Here is a 21196-nt window from a genome sequence, read left to right on the forward strand (position 1 = left end):
GTACTTGGCTCTGCTACTTGAAGAAGTTGTTTGTTGGTTTATGCCTCCACTTGACAACTTCCCAGTTGTCATCAGCAGGGTTTAGTAAGTGAGAAGTCCTGCACATAAAATTTCCCAGGCTCTGCAGGAAAACCAGTTCATACTTTATAACCAAACTAGCATTATTACATCTTCGAACAGATGTAGCTCTGAGTGGTTGTAACTATATTTGCAGAGCTGAGCCTCCTTGAATGATGATTCACCATCATAAGGACCAGCAGGCTGATTTTTCCCACAGAATCCCAGTTTCCAAAGAAGAGAGAACTTGTCTGGGATAGTCAGAACTCAGACTGTATCTTATTTTTTTTATTATTTATTTATTTATTTATTTTAAAAGATTTTATTTATTTATTTGACAGAGAGACAGCCAGCGAGAGAGGGAACTCAAGCAGGGGAGTGGGAGAGGAAGAAGCAGGCTCCTAGCGGAGGAGCCTGATGTGGGGCTCGATCCCGGAACACCAGGATCACGCCCTGAGCCGAAGGCAGACGCTTAACGACTGAGGCACCCAGGCGCCCCTCAGACTGTATTTTATATAGATGATTCTAGAAGCATTTCCACAAAATGTCTTTGTGGCAGTGCCTTAGAACTACCCTGAGGACACTAAGCTTGGAGAGGGAACTCTAAAAGTGCACCCCACAATGCATTCAATGAGTGCTTTCCTTTCTCTCTTCCACTCACTGTAAACTTCTGGATGGCAGCACAGACTGTGCTTCAGCTCTGTTTTCCCAAGGCCTGATACACAGAAGGTGCTCAGTAAATGATGCTAAATGAGCAAATGAGATACAGACGTTCGCTTTCTGGGTTATGGTTATTTCTCGTTTGTTGTTAAAAGTCACAGAAAGTGTTGCCATGCATTTGGGTGGCCTGAAACCTTCACATAAGGAACAGCTTAATACCAATTGAAAACATATCTCCAAACATGATTGGGTTTTCTGAGTCATTTCCAATCAAAGCTTTATTAATTCTAGGTAGTAGGAAAGTTATTATTAAGGACAGTTATATTTCTAGGATGTTGGTTAAGAGTTAAATATTTTGAAGAAAGAAGTACTTTTTGAGGACAAATCTTAGATTATGTTCAAATTCCTTAGAGTTGGCAGCATTTCCAGATATTAACAAAGATCAACCAAGCTTCTAAAATGTTTCTGCCTAACATTTGGGGTCTGGGAACTACTATATATTATTATTTTTCACGCGGTAGAGCTTTCAACCACAAAATGTTTAACATCCAGTGAATTGGTCTAATACTAAGTTATAAATTGGTAGGTGGTGGTTTGAATATAACCTTGATTCTTCTGAAGGGTATTTTTAGGATTTCAAGCTACCTAGTTTGATCATTCTATGTGCATTAAAAAAAAATATGTGTATTTGGCATTTTCATTAAGAAAAGCAAATAATCTGAAACACATAGGCAAAAGAGATAATAAGGCAGTTCACAAAGGAAACACTGGCAAGCTTAAGTATGGAAAAGGTTCTTGAGTTCAATTGTAATGCAAATTAGAATTGGGAAAAAAATCAGCATCTGACAGTTTTGAGCTTTGGTGAGATGTGAGACCAGAGAAAGCTTACACCTGTCCACTCTGCTGGTGGGAGGGAGATGAAGGCAGGTGAGAAGCATCTGTTGAGGTTAATATGCTCATGCCCGGGACAGGTAATCCCCTTTTGCATATGTACTCCAGAAAACGTTTTAGCTACAAACACTAGGACGCTCGTGCAGAAACGCTGTAGCATCTGCGTCTGTAATAGCATACGCTAGGAAATTACCTGAGCCTCTCTCAGCTGCAGAAGACGTAAATAGATTGTGATCAGTTAATGCTGGGATGTGTCAGTGACAATGCGTTATTACTGTACAAGTCAGCGTAGACAAATATCTCACCGTGTGTGGAAGATTACGTACGGTATGCCGCCACTGATACAGACATGGCTGATGGAGTTGTCGGGCTCTGCACACGTGCTGTGAAAGCATCTAGAAGTGCGTGGCTGTGTCTTGTGACAGACGGAGGTGTTGGCTCCCATCTCCCGAAGTGTCTATGTCTGTGTTCAGTCATTGTTCACAGGGAATTTGACTATGGTGATAAGATTTTCTTTCTTAACCAGGGATGTGGGTATTATTTTGCCCTTTATATCTCTTTGTGGGCCTTCGATGTTAGTTAGTAGATAAAAGTAGTTAGTTAGTTAGTTAGTAGTTAGTTAGTTAGTAGATAAAAGTAGTTAGTTAGTTAAATCAACCTATAGATATTTGGTTAGCATTATGTACACTGAATTTTAAGTTCTAACTTGATGAGCATAGCCACAGATCTAAAACAAGCAGATTCTGTAATTACTGTATTTCCTAAAAAAATACAACAACAACCGGACAGTACTAAAATTTGTTTGGAACCACAAAAGACCCCAAACAGCCAGAGCCACTTTGAAAAAGCAAAGCCAGGCCAAGCCATCACAATTCCAGATTTCAAAGTTACATCACAAAGCTATAATGATCAAGACAGTATGGTACTGGCACAAAAACAGACACATAGATCAGTGGAGCAAGATAAAGAACCCAGAAGTGAATCCATAACTATATGGTCAGTTAATCTTCGACAGCAGGAAAGAATATCCAATGGAAAAAAAGAGTCTCTTTAACAAATGGGAAGACTGGACAACAATATGCAAAAGAATGAAACTGGACCACTTTCTTACACCACACACAGAAAGAAATTCAGAATGGATGAAAAACCTAAATGTGAGACCCCAAGCCATAAAAATCCTAGTAGAGAACACAGGCAGTAACCTCTTTGACATTGGCTGTAGCCACTTCTTTCTAGATATGTCTCCTGAGGCAAAGGAAACAAAAGCAAAAATAAATTATTGGGACTTCATCAAAATAAAAAGCTTCTGCACAGCAAAGGAAACAACAAAAGTAAAAGGCAACCTACAGAATGGGAGAAGGTATTTGCAAGTGACGTATCTGACAAAGGGTTAGTATCCAGAATATATAAAGAACAGATACAACTCAACACCCAAAAAACAAATAATCTAATTTAAAAAATGGGCAGAAGACATGAACAGACATTTCTCCAAAGAAGACTTACAGAATGCCAACAAAAATGTGAAAAGATGCTCAACATCACTTATCATCAGGAAAGTGCAAAACGTGATATCACCTCCTACCTTTGAGAATGGCTAAAATCAACAACACAAGAAACAACAGGTGTTGTCGAGGGTGTGGAGAAAGGGGAACCCTCGTGCACTGTTTTGTTTTTTAAAGATTTTATTTATTTGAGAGTGAAAATGAGAGAGAGAAAAAGCAGGGGGAGAGGCAGAGGGAGAGGGACAAACAGGCTCCCTACTGTGCAGGGAGCTCGACATGGGCTCAGTCCTAGCACCCCGGGATCATGACCTGAGCCAAAGGCAGATGCTTAACCAGTTGAGCCACCCAGGTTCCTCAGCCCTCGTATACTGTTGGTGGGACTGCAAACTGGTACAGCCACTCTGGAGAACAGTATGGAGGTTCCTCAAAAAGTTGAAAATAGAACTAACCTACGATCCAGCAATTGTATTACTAGGTATTTACTCGAAGAATACAAAAACACTAATTCAAAGGGATATATATACTCTGATGTTTATAGCAGCATTATCTATAATAGCCAAGTTATGGAAACAGCCCAAGTATGCATTCACTGATGAATGGATAAAGAAGAGCTGGTGTATACACAAAGGAATGTTACTCAACCATTAAAAGAATGAAATCTTGCATTTGCAATGTCACGGGTGGAACTACAGAGAATTATGTTCAGTGAAATAGGTTGGTCAGAGAAAGACAAATACCATATGATCCCACTCATGTGGAATATAAGAAACAAAACAAATGAGCAAAGGGACAAAAAAAAGAGAGGCAAACCAAGAAACAGATTCTTTTTTTTAATAATAATTTTTTATTATGTTATGTTAGTCACCATACAGTATACCCTTAGTTTTTGTAATGTAATGATTCCATGATTCATTATTTGCATATAACACATTCTTAACTACAGAGAACACATTGATGGTCACTGGAGGGGACATGGACCGGGGGATGGGGGAAATAGGGGATGGGGAGTCAGGAGGGCACTTGTCCTGATGAGCACCAGGTGATGTGTAGAAGTGTTGAATCACTATATTGTTCATCTGAAACTTATTACACTGCATGTTAACCAACTGGAATTTTTTTAAAAAAAGATTTTATTTATTTATGTGACAGAGAGACAGCCAGCGAGAGAGGGAACACAGCAGAGGAGTGGGAGAGGAAGAAGCAGGCTCCCAGCGGAGGAGCCTGATGTGGGACTCTATCCCAGAACGCCGGGATCACGCCCTGAGCCGAAGGCAGACGCTTAACGACTGCGCTACCCAGGCGCCCCAGCCAACTGAAAATTTTTAAAAAACTTCAAAAAATTTAATAGGACAGCACTTGTTCCTACAATTGGCCCATACTTAATACTCAATGAAATTAAAAAAAAGGGGCATCTGGGTGGGTCAGTCAGTTAAGCATCTGACTCCTGATTTCAGTTCAGGTCATGATCTCAGGGTCTTGAGATGGAGCCCCACGTTGGCCTCCATGCTCAGCGGGGAGTCTGCTTGGGATTCTCTTCCCCTCTCCCTCTGCCCCTCTCCCCTGTGCATGTGCACTCTCTCTCTCTCTCTCAAATAAAATAAATCTTTAAAAAAAATTGGTAGGCCTCTAACTGCCAGTTTCTGTCCATCATTTGGTCTGAATGTCTGGTCATCATGCCAGTTTCTGTCCATCATTTGGTCTGAATGTCTGGTCATCATGCCAGTTTCTGTCCATCATTTGGTCTGCAATAGAGCAAAGTCTACTCTGTGCTTCTCTCTTGAATAACCTACGCCGTCTTTTGTAAGAATGGTATTGCTCATTGTTCCTTAGCATTACTTGATGGTGGCAATCTGGCTACTTTAGATTTTAGTCTAGATGACCGGTTGGTGGCTTTTGTTTCTGGAGGGTAGACATCACAGTCATGCCTTTTTGTTTATTTTCATTGCTGGTTTGTTTTGAAGTACCGGGTGCGTGTGTTCTTTGTTGCTTCCAGTTGTGATTTCTTTCAAGATGAATATGATAGTTGAGTTGCATCACCTTTACTTCTCATTACTCAGCCTTGTCTGTCAGACCGTCAGGACAGCTTTCTGACTTCTTACCAGGCCAACCCACTTTGCCCCAGGCCTGCTATGGCTAGGTGAAGACAGTGTCCTTTTCCTTGAAAGAGAGTTTCTTGTGTTGTTTTGTAGGATTTCAGATGTGCTGGTATCTTTATGTTAGCCTTGTTTTCTGTCCTTTTGTTGTCAATGTCAGAGGTATCTGCAATTCTCAAGGCTGCAGAGCCTGGCAAGTTGCCTTCTGGAGCCTGTAAATCCGTTTAAAACAAATCTTCTGCTTAGGTTCGTGGTAGGAAGCAGAATTTGCCTACCTTTTTTGTCACTGGAAGGAAAAGTCTGGCTCCTAGTACTATGGTAATTTGGGAAATGACATTTACTTGTAATACCTCTGTGCCAGAAGAGTTGATTGAATGTGCAGTTTCTCTTGACTTTGCAATTCGAAACTTGATACATTATTTACAAAATATTTGTGGTTAGGATAGAAATCTTGGAACAGAAAGCACTTGCATAAGAAATAGAATGTTTTCTGGGTTTGCTGTTTGTTAAGTCCTCTGCGACCTTGGAGTAGTCTCTGGTCTTCTGTGAAATGTAGCCTGGTAACAGTATGAGGTCTCGAGTGGTTCTGTGGTCATTGCAATGACCTTTGTTCCATCCTAGCTTCTTAATGACGGCTGACTTTGACCAAATATGAATTTTAAAGACACTTATCAATTTTGTGAGTCATTTTTGCCACTTTAAAGGTAAGTGGTGGTCAGTGAAGAATTTCAACTGGAGGTATTTTCTGGAATTTGCCCCGTATTCCAGTTATCGCTCAGATGTGAAATTCACCTTTTAAGTTGTAAAGAACATTAGCTAACTTTATTTTCATTTTCTAAGGCAGGGGTTACAAACTTTTTCTGTAAAGGGTCAGATAGAAACTCTGCTAGGCTCTGGGGGCCATCCGATCTCTGCAGCTGTGACTCAGCCCTGCTCTTGTAGCATGGAAGCTGTGTGGACAGCACATTTCATTTTAAGGACTTCCAACTCCCTGTGTTGGTGATTGGAAGTAAGAACTTTTCTCTTAGAATCCTGGATTGGAGGCCTCAGAAAGTTGTAGTTAAAGTGCTGAATTTTCCTCATGAATATGAATTTGAACTGCTCTTAGTAACTCATGAAAGAGACTACTAGTGAATAGATTTTGGATATGTGTGAAAATTGTCAGGAAAACTTGAAAGGATTGGCAAGTTTGGCTCATTTTGTGGCGTGTGAGAGCCTGAGGATCGTAGTCTGAGACGTGGGCATCACTGCTCTTGTGGGTGCTAGTCTGGTGTTGTCTTCTTGAACCTGGTAGCATTGCCTTGACTCTGAAAATGCCCATCGTAATATGGGGAGAGAAAGACTCTCTGCATGTTTGCCCGGCGGAGGCTCTCAATCACTGGGGATTGGTTCACTTTCCATATTTAAACTGAGTGCTTACCGTGTCCCCTGTCCTGAATAAGCCGTGGAGCTTAGAAACCAGCTATTTCAACAGAAGACTGTAGTAAACACTTCGTGTGGCATGCATGTATGCACATACCGCCGTTTATTTAATCAGGCCCTTGTTAATGGACTGAATCGCTATTATTGATTTTCTTTTGCCTCAGGCTCCAATGTGTCTTGGCATGACACTGTTACTCAGCCCATCTTTATTTAAAATTTTGATGGATTGCTTATTATGGAATTTTTGCAATAGTTCTTAATAATTTGCTTTACAGGGGCGCCTGGGTGGCTCAGCCGTTAAACGTCTGCCTTCGGCTTAGATCATGATCCCAGGGTCCTGGGATTGAGCCCCGCATCGGGCTCCCTGCTCGGCGGGAAGCCTGCTTCTCCCTCTCACACTCCCCTTGCTGTGTTCTCTCTCTCTCTGTCTCTGTCAAATAAATAAATAAATAAAATCTTTAAAAAAAATTGCTTTACAATACATTTAAAAGATCCTGGTTACTGAACATTTTGGCACCCCTTGCATTTGCCCCCAAAGCAAGTGCTGTACTCTCTGCTCCGCAGTGGGCCCTGCTGGTTAAATGTTCGGTCACACACTGGATGTTGCGGGTCCTCCTTGGACCCTGGATTCTGTTATCTTTTCCTGAAGAGAATGTTTGTCCTAGCAGGTAGCGAGCTTTACTGGACTCAAACCCGGGCTCCCCTGAGGTGATCAGCAAAATCTGTGCCCAGTGCGTGGTTTCCCAGCTCCCACTCTCCATGGGGCCGCTTCGTGGCTGCCTTGTGGCACCAGCTGCAGCCCCGCCTGCCTGGGCTCCCTCCTTCCCACAGCTGTGCTCTGCTCCCGCTCTGGTCAGTACCTGTCCTTACCTCCTGCTCCTGGGTCAGTTTCCCTGAGCTTTCACTGTATGATTGTTAGAGTTTCGTTTTTTGTAAACTCTTCTAGGTTCTCCTTTGAATTGGCTGGGTATTTGTAATACTCAGTAGCTCCTTGATGGTGTTTTGAATTTCTTTTTATGCTATCTATACCTACCAAACATACCCATTTTCTGTTCTTCGATTGATACTTCTAGTATCTGACAATCCTTTTTTGAAATCTTGGTTCTCCTTGGTTCTTTGTGCTGTTGCTTACGGGTCTTGTTTTTCATGATTTTGTGTTTTGTTATGAACTCACATTTGTTAGTACTGTATTTTTGGGAATGCTTTGAAGATCAGGTTGAGGGTCCTTTCCTTCAAGAGGATGTTTACTTTGGCCAGGCAGCTGGAGGAGCTCCTAGCCCAGCTCTCCGTTTTTTTTGTTTTTTTTTTTTTTTAGAGAAGTTGGGAAGGACAGAGGGAGAGGGAGAATCCCAAGCAGGCTCCATGCCTGGCTTGTGAGCCCAACTCGGGGCTTGATTTCATGACCCTGAGATCATGACCTGAGCCGAAACCAAGATTCAGACCTTAGCTGACTGAGCTACCCAGGTGCCGCTCCCAGCTCTCCTTTGTATTAAAATTACATGGCTTGTGGGTTTTCAGGACGTCCAGAAAGTATGGATTCATGCCAAGCTTAAAAGCTTGCTCTTCCTTGGCTTTGTGTGGGGGTCCGTGACCTGAGTCTCTGTCTTGTGTTGGTCTGAGGCTTTTCCTTCTGTCCCTCTGCACAAAGCCAGTCTGTTGCACTGGAGCTGTGTGCTTCTGGAATCTATCCTCTTTAACACATGCCTCCCTGAATTTGTACTCTCACCAAGTTCCTGGTCAGGGATGTTTTCCCTTCACTCTTGAAAGCTCATCTGTTTTTTCAGGTGTTTGCAAAATCTTTGTGTAGCCTTTTTTTTTTTTTTTTAAAGATTTTATTTATTTATTTGACAGACACCGCCAGTGAGAGAGGGAACACAGGCAGGGGGAGTGGGAGCGGAAGAAGCAGGCTCCCAGCGGAGGAACCTGATGTGGGGCTCCATCCCATAACGCCAGGATCACACCCTGAGCCGAAGGCAGACGCCCAACGACTGCACCACCCAGGCGCCCCTCTTTTTTTTCTTTTTTTTAATTTCTTTGCACTGTGAAGTTTTGGGGTCGTATTCTGCAGTAGTGTTAGAAACCTTGTCCCGTAGTTTTCCAGTTTTCGTCCCACTCTAACTTACCAGTTGTGGTCAGTTCTCAAGATAGCTTGTAAGATCCTGTTTAACTCTGGATACTGTCTTGTTGCTTGTTAGAGATGGTTGGGGTTGTGGTGCTCTTCGTCCATGATGCTGTGGATTAAACAGACTTGTATGGCCTGCGCCAGCTACCCAGACATCATGGATAATGTTCACTGAATGAAAAGATAGGATTAAATTGTAAGCAGCTGAACTGAACTGTTAGAGCACAGTATACTTATGAATGGAGGGTCGCCTGTGTGTAAATGCAGGAGTGGTCTTGGTAAATCCGGTCTTGAGGTTTTCGGTGGGACCCTCTCTGTAGTGTGTCCCATGATTCTGTGCACTTCGACAAGATGGTTTTCTGTGGCCCTGTGGCCGGAGCTTCCCGTTCTCCTGTAGCGTCCCAGGGAGCGTTATTATTTCACGTATGTCCTGCCTGTGGTGCCCATCACCCCGCCTGCAGAATGGGACATCTGCCGTGTAGGAAAGCGCTGTTCACCAGCAGGAGTATTCAGGGTGAGACCTCACGTGGGGCATCCTCTGAACCTGTCTTCTCTCTGTTTCAGGTTACTGCTGATGTCCCTGTACAACGTGAGCATCAACCTGAAAGGCTTGAAGTACATCAGCGAGAGCCCGGGGTTCATCCCGCTGCTGTGGTGGCTTTTGAGTGGTGAGGAGAGGGTTTCTGTGTAAATCTTCTTGTATGGCATGTGCACCTCTTCCTCTGTGGCTGGGGGAAGGTGTAAAGTATTAGAAATGTTGGGATTGATTGTCCTAAGGTGTTAGCATCCTTTAAAAAAAAGATTTCAAACTATAGAGAACTCAGTGGTGTGCCAGGTTATTTCTAGCTCTGCTTCTGAAGTATTGCTTTCGGTATAGTTAGGATTCTGTGACACAAAGAAAAATTATCTTTAAACATTTTTTTAATTTTTATTTTTTTAAGGATTTTTATTTATTTGAGAGAGAGAGAGTACAAGCAGGTGGAGAGGCAGAGGGAGAGGGAGAAGCAGACTCCCTGCTGAGCAGGGAGCCCAATTTGGGGCTCGATCCCAGGACCCTGGGATCATGACCTGAGCCGAAGACGGACACTTCACTAACTGAGCCACTCAGGCACCCCCAAAGAAAAATTATCTTATAAAACAGCTGGGAAAGGGAATTCACCTGTCTCTTTCTCTATGGACAAAACAGTGCTGTGTGTTATCTAGGGCTTGAATGTCAGATGAAGGAATGTGGGGAAAAGAAACCTGAGGTTACAGCTCTGATGTTACATATGCATTAGGTGTATGTGGAGTTTTTGTTTTCTCTGAAATAAAAGCTCTCTCTACTATTTTTTTTTCTCTCTGACCACTAATTTATTTATATTTTATTTTTAAAAAATTTCATTCCAGTGTAGTTAACATACAGGGTTGTATTAGTTGCAGGTGTACAATGTAGTGATTTAACACTTCTCTGTGTTACTCAGTGCTCACGAAGATGTGTACTCTTGCTCCCCATCACCTGTTTCCCCATCCCCTGGCCCCCTCCCCTCTGGTGACCATCAGTGTGTTCTCTAATAGTTGAGTCTGTTTCTTGGTTCGTCTCCCCCCACCATTTGCTTGTTTGTTTTATTTCTTAAATTCCACATATGAATGAAATCATGTGATACTTGTCTTCCTCTAACTGACTTATTTCACTCAGCATGATGCTGTCTAGCTCCATCCATGTTGTTGGAAATAGTAAGATTTCATTATTTTTTATGGCCAAGTAATATTCCATCGTGTATATATGACATCTTCTTTATCCATTCAGCAGTCGATGGACGCTTGGGCTGTTTCCATTATTTGGCTATTGTAGATAATGCCGCTATAAATATAGGAGTGCACATATCTTTTCAAATTAGCGATTTCATATCCTTTGGGTAAATACCCGGTAGTGCAACTGCTGGATCGTAGAATAGTTCTATTTTTAACTTTTGGAGGTACGTCCATACTGTTTTCTAGAGGGGCTGCGCCAGTTTCCATTTCCAGCAGTAGTGCACGAGGGCTCCTTCTTCTCCACGTCCTGGCCAACACCTGTTTCTTGTGTTGTTGATTTTAAACATCTGACGGGTGTGAGGGGGTATCTCGTTGTAGTTGGATCTGCGTTTCTCTGATGCCGAGTGGTGTTGACCATCGTTTCACGTGTCTGTTGGCATCTGGATGTCTTCTTTGGAGAGATGTCTGTTCATGTCTTCTGCCCATTTTCAACTGCGTTATTTGTGATTTGGGTGTTGAGTTATATCTGTTCTTTATATATTTTGGATACTAACTTTTCATCAGATATGTCATTTACAAATATCTTCTTCCATTCTGTAGGTTGCCTTTTAGTTTTGTTGATTGGTTTCCTTTGCTGTGCAGAAGATTTCTCTCTCTCTCTCCCTCTTTCTCTCTCTTTCTTTTACATAGGCTCCACGCTCAGCATGTCCCAACGTGCAGCTTGAACTCACAACCCTGAGATCAAGACTGAGCAGAGATCAAGAATCAGACGCTTAATCGACTGAGCCACCTAGACACCCTGAGAAGCTTTTTATCTTGATGAAGTCCCACTAATGCATTTTTGCTTTTGTTTCCCTTACCTTAGGAGACATACTGAGAAATATGTTATAGTCAATGTCTGGCCATGAATTTAACCTAAAATTTTGTCCCAATTTGTTCATCATAACTTTTAACGGTATGTATTTGGTAGGTGCATGTTTCACTTAGGTGTGCAAAAAATGGACTTTCCTTATTTTTTCATAATTTAGGTTGATCTCTGTTTGAGCTTATTTTCTGTGACAGTTTTTTTCAGTTGTAACTGATATGCAAGAAACTGCACACACTTAAGGTTAACGATTAATAAGTTTTCATGCAAATATACACCTATAAAATCATCACTGCAATAAAGATAGTGAGGGTAGCCATCACGTCCAGGAGGTACTTGTGCTCCTTGGTGGTCTCTCCCTCCCGCCCCTCAGCTCCCTTCTTCCCAGACATGCATTCGCCCTCTTTCTGCACTATAAATTGTTTTCATTTTCCACGAGTTTATATACCTGACATCATACATCTTATACTCTGTTTACCTAGCTTCTCTCATTCAACATAATTATTTTGAGATCCATCCATGTTATTATTGTGTACTAATAGTTGACTGCTTTTTATTGCTAAATAGTGTTCTGTGCTGCGGGTGTACCGCAATTGCTTTATTTAGGTGTTGATAGACATTTGGGTTGTCTCCAGGTTTTGGCTATTATACGTGAAGCTGCTATGAACATTCTAGTCTGTCTTTGCATGGACAAATGCTCTCATCTCTCTTGGGTAAATACCTAGGGGTGGAGTGTTTGGGTGTGTGGTAGGTGTATGCCGCCATTTTGCACGCCCCTGAGCGGCACGTCAGTGTTCAGCTGCTGCCCATCCCCGTTGGTGCTTGTGTGGTCTCTCTCTTTAACTTTAGACACTCCAACAGGCACAGTGCTACCGTGCTGTGGTCTTAATTTGCATTTTTGTCGTGACCAGTGATGCTGAGCATCTTTTCATGTGCTCGTTTCCTGTCCGTGTATCTTCTCTGATAAGGTATCTTTTCATATCTTTTGCTCATTTAAAAAAAAAGGATTGTTTTAATTGAGTATGGAGAGTTCTTTTTGTATTCTGGATACAAATCCATATATTGGTTACACATGCAACTATTTTGTCCTGGTGTGGCTTGTCTTTTCATTTTCTTAAGAGCATCTTCAAAGAAGGTTGGAAGGTCTTAATTTTTTTAAATGAAGATTTGTTTATTTATTATTTTAGAGTGAGAGCGAGGGCAGGGGGAGGGGCAGAGGGAGCGAGAATCCCAAACAGACTCCCCACTGAGTACGGAGCCTGACGTGGACGTGGGACTCCATCTTATGACCCTGAGATCATGACCTGAGCTGAAATTGAGCTGGACACTAACTGATGGAGCCACCCAGGCGCCTCAAGGGTCTTAATTTTGATGAAGTTTTTTTCTTTTATGAATTGTGCTTTTGGGGTAGAACTCTTTGCCTAACTCAAGATCACAAATATTTTAAATATGTTTTCCTTTAATAGAATGAAGGGGGTAATCAGAAGGGGGAATGAACCATGAGAGACTGTGGACTTTGGGACACAAACTGAGGGCTTCAGAGGGGAGAGGGTGGGGGATGGGCTAGCCCGTGATGGGTAGTAAGAAGGGCACGTATTGCATGGAGCACTGGGTGTTGTACGCAAACAGTGAAGCATGGAACACTACATCGAAAACTAAGGATGCGCTGTGTGGTGACTAATATAGCATAATAAAAAGTAAAAAAAAAAAAAAAAAAAAGAGAGGGGAGGGGGGATAGGGACCAGAAAATGAGAAGATTTGGGCTGTAATTTAGAAAAGGATAAAAAAGGGAGCAATGGGGTGGAAAGTACAGGTATAGATTTGGACTCAGTTGAAAGAAAGAAGTAACAAGAGCTGTTAAAATGTGATGCCCCAGGAGGCAGAGCATGTTCCATCACTGAAGGTGTTTAGGAAAAAATGAGATACGCATCTGTCTGGAAAACTTCAAGCTATTTGTCTGAATGACTTGTGAACTTTCTTCCAGTTGTAAAAGTCTCTGAGTCCTTCACGCATTCTGAAATTAGTAAACAGAACTCTCTGTTGCAAACAGGACTGGCCACGAGCTGCTTTTACAATGGCGAGGAAACGTCAGTCCCTCCACACCTTGATGTTTTCCAGACATTAAAAATGTTGCTATAACTCCCTAAAAACCAAAACTATAGTTCCACATTTTACACTCGGTCTCTGATCCATTTTGGATTGCTGTTGGCTTGCAGACAGAGGCGGGAGTCCCAGTTCTTGTGTTACGTAAGGCTGTCTGGTTGGTGTGACGCCGTTTGCTGTGACGGCCCTCTTCTCCACTGCAAGGCCTCTGCACCCCTGTTAAAAACCATGGCAGTGTATGTGAGGGTGTGGTCTTGGGCCCACTGTTCTGTTCCATGGATCCATTTTTGTATCATTCTAGCCATACCATACTCTGTAATAAATCTTAAAGCCAGGTGCTGTAAATCCTCTAGCAGTGTTCTAATTTTTCCAAGTTGTTTTGGCCGTTTCTAAGTTCTTTGCATTTCCAGATAAATTGAGAATCAGCTTGTCACTTTCTACCAAAAATCCTGTTGAGATTTTTATTGGGATTATGTTGTGTTAACATTTCATTTGGGAAGAATTGAGATTTTCCTTAGCAATAGTGCAGCTTCCAATCCACGAACATGGTATATATGTCCATTTATTTAGATATTATTGGGAGACAGGGATCTCTCGTGCTTCCTTACGTCTTAAGAGCAGAGGAGCCGACCTCCTTTGTTGCCAGCTGTTTTTGCAAGGATGCTCGTAGCGAGCACCCTTAGTAGGTAGAGATAGCAAAGGGTGGGTTTGTACAAGCATGCAGTAAGGGTAATGCTTCCCTCTAGGGCAGAGATCAGGCTGGCTTACTACCCATTATGAACGATTTGGGGTTCCTCTTGTATCATGCAACCCCTGGCCTGTGCATGGCCCTGTTGGGTCTCACTGGGGTGGCACAAGTGTGGGTATGCCCGTTGCTGGTGAGTAGTACAGGTCTTTGTCTGGGACTGAGGAGGCTCGTGTCTTTCCTGCCAGCACCCGGGAAGCTATAGCCTGCTGACTTGTTAGCTGGCAAGTAGGATCAAACTCTCCTTCCAGCGTCTGAAGGGCTGTGTTTTGTATTGCGTGATAACTGCTATCCACCAGGGCTGGATGCTTGACCAGACAGCTTTTCTTCTCTTGAGAATGTGGACTAAGAGACCCATAGGATCAAAGGTCGGTTGAGGGCCTGACGAACAGAGGATAATTAGATGAGAGTACCTGATCCTTCTTAAGTGCCAGGCACTGTTTTAAGTGCTTTACGTATAGTCACAGATTGATTTCTCTAAATACCATGGTAAGGTAAATATTATAATTTCTCTTTTATAGATGAGGCAGCTGGAGCACACAGGGGCGAAGTAACTTGCTCCAAGTTATACAGCCATTGAGTGGGAGCCCTGAGAGCTGGGCTCCAGGCCCCATCTCCTTGGCCACTCTGTTGGACTGCTGTTTACAGAAAGCACCTCAGACATGAAGCCTTGGTCCTGGGTGACTTCCTGCCTCTGCCTGCTGGTCGGCTTGGCTTGGCCTCGGAGATGGGTGTCCTGAAACCATATGCCTCTCTCTGTTTAAGCTAGCTTGCAGCCAGTGATCCTTCAGCACCTTCTGCCAGCTGTTTACCTTCTCATCAAAACAGGGCCTTAGGCTAAATGTTCTGTACAGCCTGTTTTAGCCGTGGTGCTCCAGAAATGTCTGGGTCTGAGTGAAAATTGTAATGAGTCTCACTTTAATTGATAAAGCCCTCTAGGCCCAAGTAGCCCAGGACTGGCAGTTCCTGACTCTCACCAGAGATGGTGCTCTGTGACCAGGGTGGTGATTCCAGCTTAAATTTTGGGTCACACACAGTAGGGGACCGTGGTGAAGTTGCCTTAATGCCACTTTTCCCCACGGTGGCATCCGGCTTTCTTGTTCATGAAGACAATTGCTTGGTCTTTTGACACAGTGAGCACAGCCCAAACCCTAATAAATCTTTTGCAAGGTTATTTTGACTGATATCTTTAGAGTTGTTATCACAGTCAAACAAAGACAAGGTCTAGTAAGCCCAGGATGTTTGACCGCTGAATTCTGTATGGAATTACTTCAGCTTAAAAACTGAAATTTGTTACGTGCGTATTTTAGGTGCGTATTGGTGCGTATTTTAGGAGGCTGAAAATATATTTTGTTATAAAATAGGAAAATAGGAACAAAATTAGTTTTCTTTTTTTTTTTTTTAATGATTTTTTATTATATTATGTTAGTCACCATACGGTACATCCCCAGTTTCCGATGTAAGGCTCGATGATTCATTAGTTGTGTATAACACCCAGTGCACCATGCAATACGTGCCCTCCTTACTACCCATCACCGGTCTATCCCATTCCCCCACCCCCCTCCCCTCTGAAGTCCTCAGTTTGTTTCTCATAGTCCATAGTCTCTCTTGCTTCATTCCCCCTTCTGATTACCCCCCCTTTCTTTATCCCTTTCTTCCCCTACCGATCATCCTAGTTCTTATGTTCCATAGATGAGAGAAATCATATGATAGTTGTCTTTCTCTGCTTGACTTATTTCACTTAGCATTATCTCCTCCAGTGCTGTCCATGTTGTAGCAAATGTTGAGAACTCGTTCTTTCTGATAGTTGAGTAATATTCCATCGTATATATGGACCACAACTTCTTAATCCAGTCATCTGTTGAAGGGCATCTCGGCTCCTTCCACAATTTAGCTATTGTGGACATTGCTGCTATGAACATTGGGGTGCATATGGCCCTTCTCTTCACTACGTCTGTATCTTTGGGGTAAATACCCAGTAGTGCAATGGCTGGATCATAGGGTAGCTCAATTTTTAACTTTTTAAGGGACCTCCACACTGTTTTCCAGAGTGGCTGTACCAACTTGCCAAAATTAGTTTTCTGAAAAGTATTCTGTGCTTCTTGGTGGTTGGCTTGGCTGTGGTGGTGTGATTGTTTTCAGAATTCTAGACTCTTGTAACTGCTTAGAGCTAGGAGAGAATTGAGAACTGGCTTCTTGTACCGCTTTGCTTTTAGGTAGATCTGCTTTATGACATATACTAGAGAAATGAAAATCTCTTCTCGTTTTTAGAAGATCTAGGAAGAAAGATTTCATTACTTCTCTCAGTAATGGGGTCCTACTTTTATCAGTTCTTGGTTGGGGGATTTAATGTATTTTAAAGCACATCGACTTTGGACGCATTTGACTCAGATTAAAGTTACAGATTTTCTATTTGGGAATTCACCTACCCTTTTAGAATCCCACTTTTCTGATCTGCAAAATGAAGATTTCTACCTCAAGGGTCTTAGTGTGTATTAGCACGCTATCTGTCTGGGCCAACACCTCACAGTCGGTGTTAAATAGGTGTCAGTTTCCCTTTTTATGCCTCATCTAAATCTTTCATGCTGCAGTGAAAGCTCATTTTCTTTTATTTCATTTGACCTGAAGGTGGCAAGTTGCTATCAAGTACCTGGACTTCTCAGATCCCAAGCACAGGACCAGTTGCTGTTAATCATCCCTGACTTAATAACCTCATTTCCTTTAACATTTGTTGGATTTCATTTTCTTTACCTTTGTTCGGCTATGTGGCTGGCTTTTCCCCAGGCTTTCTCCACATTCTTAACATTCCTCGTAGGCTGCAGAACTAGCATAGAATGCCAGCGAATGGCTGACGGGCAGGGTGTGTTGAGATGATGACCACATGTTATGTAACTGCTAATGCAAACTAGTATTTTGATCACACTTCTGACTTTTTAGTGCTGTATTTCCTACCATGTTGATAGTGGTGGATAGGAAGGCTTTTGCCTCCCACCTTACAGTTACTCAGTTTGTCTAAGCAATGTGAGACATTGATAGTCCTACCAAATTTGTATCTTTAGCCCAGACCTCTGCCCTGAGCTTCAGACTCACATCTCCAGCTATCTACTTACCATCTACACATAGGTATCTGATAGACATTCAGACGTTTCCACGTGCATGACCCCTAGCAGGCATCTAGAGAGCTCCGTGTGGGCATCTAATCTACACTGAGACTCAGTGTGTTCAGACTCCATTCCTAATCTTCCTCACACTGACCTCTTGCTATGGCCTTCCCATGACAACTCTGTTTCGATTTCTCAGGCCTTCAAAAACCTTATAGTGAATCTCATCTCCTTTTCCTTTTACACCCACATCCAATCTGTTAGGAAATCTTGACGTTCCACTTTCAAAATCTGTCCAGAATCTGACCACCATTTCCCACTCCCAGCTGGTATTGAGCCTCCCTCAGCTTTCCTTTAAAGAACTCCAGCAGCCTCCTCCAGATCTCCTACTGTCCATCTTTGCAGGGCATGAATTGGAAGCCAAGGGTATGATGGAATGGATCCCAGACCCACTCTCCTTACTGAAAACAGTCAAAATGCTGAGCGAGATGTAAAAAAAATGTAAAAAATTGCTCCTCTAAGCTAGGAAAAGGGTAATTGTATCTAAAGCCCAAAAGCCAAGTGAAAGTGGGAGGCCAGAGAAGTTAAGAGACCTGAGCTAATGCCTGCTCTGAGGGCATTTGTCAAAATGACCTTCCGTTTCTATGGCCTCACAGAGTGCGGGAACAGGAAGCAAAGACCAGGCCCCATCCCAGAAGAGTAGCCTCATAGGGACTCCCAAAGGCATTTACCAACATTGCAGGGGTAAACTGAGGATGCTTCTCCAACCCTTGGGACTGCAGGAAGATTGCTCTTAGGGGAGGTCATCGAGAGGACATGACTGCTGGTTGAGACCTGTGAGCTGGACCCTGGCAATTGGAGGTTTCTCACCCCACCCCACCCCACCCCATCCTTGGAAGGTGCACGCTCTTTGTCTCCCCGGCTCACACAAGCTGTCCCGAGGACATGCCTTGAGATAGACATGTGGTGTTGAGACCATTTTGACGGTATACATGACTGAACCCATTTATGACCTCTATGTAAACTTTCTTTTTTTGAAGATAGAAGTGTTTTTATGTGTTTGTTTTTTAATTTGTTAACGCTTTGTTTAAATTCTAGTCAGTTAACACACAGTGTGGTATTAATTTAAGGTGGTTCGAGATAGTGTTTCAACACTTCCATGCAGCAGCCTATGCTTATCGCAATGAGTGCTTTCCCTCATCGCCATCCTGCTTCCCCCATCCCCCCACACTCCTCCCCTCCTATGACCATCAGTGTGTGCTCTGTAGTTAAGAGTCTGTCTCTTGGTTTGTCTCTCTCGTTTTCCCCCTTCGCTTGTTTGTTTTGTATCTTAAATTCCACATATGGGTGAGATCGTATGGTATTTGTCTCTGTCTGCCTGACTTATTTCATTTAGCATAATACTCTCTAGCTCCATCCATATTGTTGCAAGTGGCAAGATTTCATTCTTTTTTATGGCCGAGTAACATTCCATTGTGTATATATGACATCTTCTTTATCCATTCATCCGTGGATGCACACTTGGGCTGTTTCCATAGTTTGGCTATTGTTGATAATGCTGCTATAAACGTCAGGGGCACGTATCCCTTCAGATTAGTGTTTTTATATTCTTTGGGTAAATACCTAGTAGTAAAATTGCTGGGTTGTAGGGTAGCTCTGTTTTTAACTTTTTTTTTTTTTAAAGATTTTATTTATTTATTTGACAGAGACAGCCAGCGAGAGAGGGAACACAGCAGGGGGAGTGGGAGAGGAAGAAGCAGGCTCCTAGCAGAGGAGCCCGATGTGGGACTCGATCCCGGAACGCCGGGATCACGCCCTGAGCCGAAGGCAGACGCTTTAACGACTGCACTACCCAGGCGCCCTGTTTTTAACTTTTTTATTCTGGTGGGTGAGTGTGGGGACCCACAGGTCTTATGGCTGGCCGAGACAAGCCTCGTGTGCCTGTTCCCTTTGCTTATTAAATCTGCCAGCAGCTGTCCTGGAGTGACCAGCCTTTCTCTGTGGTCTTTCCTTGCCCTCCATCTTCAGGGGCTGATCTCACGTTACAGCCAGGAAGCTCCTGGAGGTTATGTGAAGGAGGTTGTGAACTAAAAATTTTCTGTTTGACTTTTGGCACTGAGTATAGTGAAGGAAAATCTCTGCTGAGAATTTACCACCCTAGGTTGGTGTTCGTGCAGCTTTGAAGCCTTAATTCACACCTCTTGTGTGGTCTTCATTTAGAGAACAATCTTTTCTGGAGAATTCTTTGACTTTGACGAAGTCCTTAGAGAATTGTTACAGGTAAGGTTTTAAAAACCTGAGCTCACATACTAAAAATCACAAAAAGCATGGGAAACTTCACTAGTGAAATAACAAATAATGTAGTCTTGCTGAAGATTTCAGATGTAAGAATTATTGGATCAGTATAAATAAGAATGTTTAATATGTTTTAAGGAATAAAGGAAGGGATTAATATATGAGTGAAGAGTAAGAAATTATAGAAATGACCAGGCAGATCTGGAAAAGGGCCAAATAGTATTTCTGAAAATGAACAGTATAAATTTATTAGACAGTTTAACAGCAGATTATATACAGTTGAAGAGATAATTAAATTGATACGGACAGATCTGAAGACATTATCGAGAATGAAGCACAGAGAGAGATGGAAAATAGGAGCAGATAGGGATGTGGAGGAGAGACAAAGAATGTAACCCGTGACCAGCCAGAGTTCTGAGAGGAGAGCGAGTGGGACAGAAACCACATTTGAAGAGAGAATGGCTGAGAAGTTTGCCAAACTTGTTTACTTAATGTGGGAAGTCCACCTTGTAAGCAGGATGAATGAAAAGAGGTCTCTCCTTGGACACATTGTAGTGAAAACCACAGAATATTAAGGATAGAGATGGTCTTAGAGGCAGGCAGACAGCAAAGATATGGCTTCAGGGAGTGGCACTTCGGATGCTAGCGGACCCTCCATGGCAACAGCGTCCCATCTTATGCTGGGACAGAGTAGCTGCTGACCCCAGTGTTCATGGGTCCTCCCCCAACAGATGTTCTTCAGAGCAGGGGTAACATGGAACTGAGACTGTCTCCACAGCCCTCCCCAGGGAGTACGTCAGGAGGAGTGTGGTCTCAGATGGCAAGTATGTGAGAGAGAGTGAGGGCCAGAGGGAGAAGCACATGTGTGGGTAAGTCTAAGCAGATGTGGACCATATGAAGCAAACAGAAAACCAAAGCCATGGGGTTAGAACACCAGGAGCAAGACCGCAGCAGGGGCACTGGGTGGAGCGAAGCAGGTCACTGCTTTATGAGTGCAGTGCTGCCCAGGGGTGGCGGGGGTCAGCGGGAGTGTAGCAGGGATGGATGACTCCAGACTTCGATGGCTCAGGTGTGGGTTAATATGTAGATAATAGAAGCAGAAATTACACCCATAAGTAACATGAATACAGGATAAACTGGAATGTGAAAAGTAATTCAAAAAGTGATGAAAGAGAGAAAATAAAAAACAACAGGATAAGAGAAGTGACCAGCCCAGGTGTGTATGCAGTGACAGGAACCATAAATGGGCTCCACGACCCACTTAAAACAGTAATGTCAGACTGGGTTTGAGACAATCATTGACAAAATGCTCGTTGTTTATAATAGTTCCAGCTGGGACTTGAGAGTACATAAAGGTTGAGAGTAAAAGGAAAACATACCACGCAGATTCTTACCAGTTCATCAGAAGAATATAACAACTGTGAATTTATATATGCACTTCCTAATATAGTCTCAAAATAGAACCAAAAACTCGAGAGTTTTGAGTTATAAAGCAGGTCTCAACAAATTTCAGATGATCAGAAGCATGTGGAATATCTTCTTTGACCACAGTAAAGGGAAGTTGGAAATTAGTGACCAAAAAAATTAGTAGAATCCCATATCTAGAAAT

At 42.8% G+C, this 21196-nt stretch overlaps 1 protein-coding gene across 4 annotated transcripts in view; it reads left to right on the forward strand.

The window, feature by feature from the left end:
• The window catches only part of LOC103680702 (heat shock transcription factor 2 binding protein), a 97790-nt gene that overhangs the window by 46990 nt on the left and 29604 nt on the right, over window positions 1-21196 (forward strand). For all 4 annotated transcript variants that reach the window (XM_040621856.1, XM_040621858.1, XM_040621857.1 and 1 more), the window contains one exon: window positions 9312-9415. In XM_040621856.1, coding sequence (XP_040477790.1) covers window positions 9312-9415 — 104 coding nt within the window. The remainder of the gene's footprint in view (window positions 1-9311; window positions 9416-21196) is intronic.

The sequence above is a fragment of the Ursus maritimus genome, unplaced genomic scaffold (genome assembly GCF_017311325.1).
Source record: "Ursus maritimus isolate PB19 unplaced genomic scaffold, ASM1731132v1 scaffold_4, whole genome shotgun sequence".
NCBI lineage: Eukaryota > Metazoa > Chordata > Mammalia > Carnivora > Ursidae > Ursus > Ursus maritimus.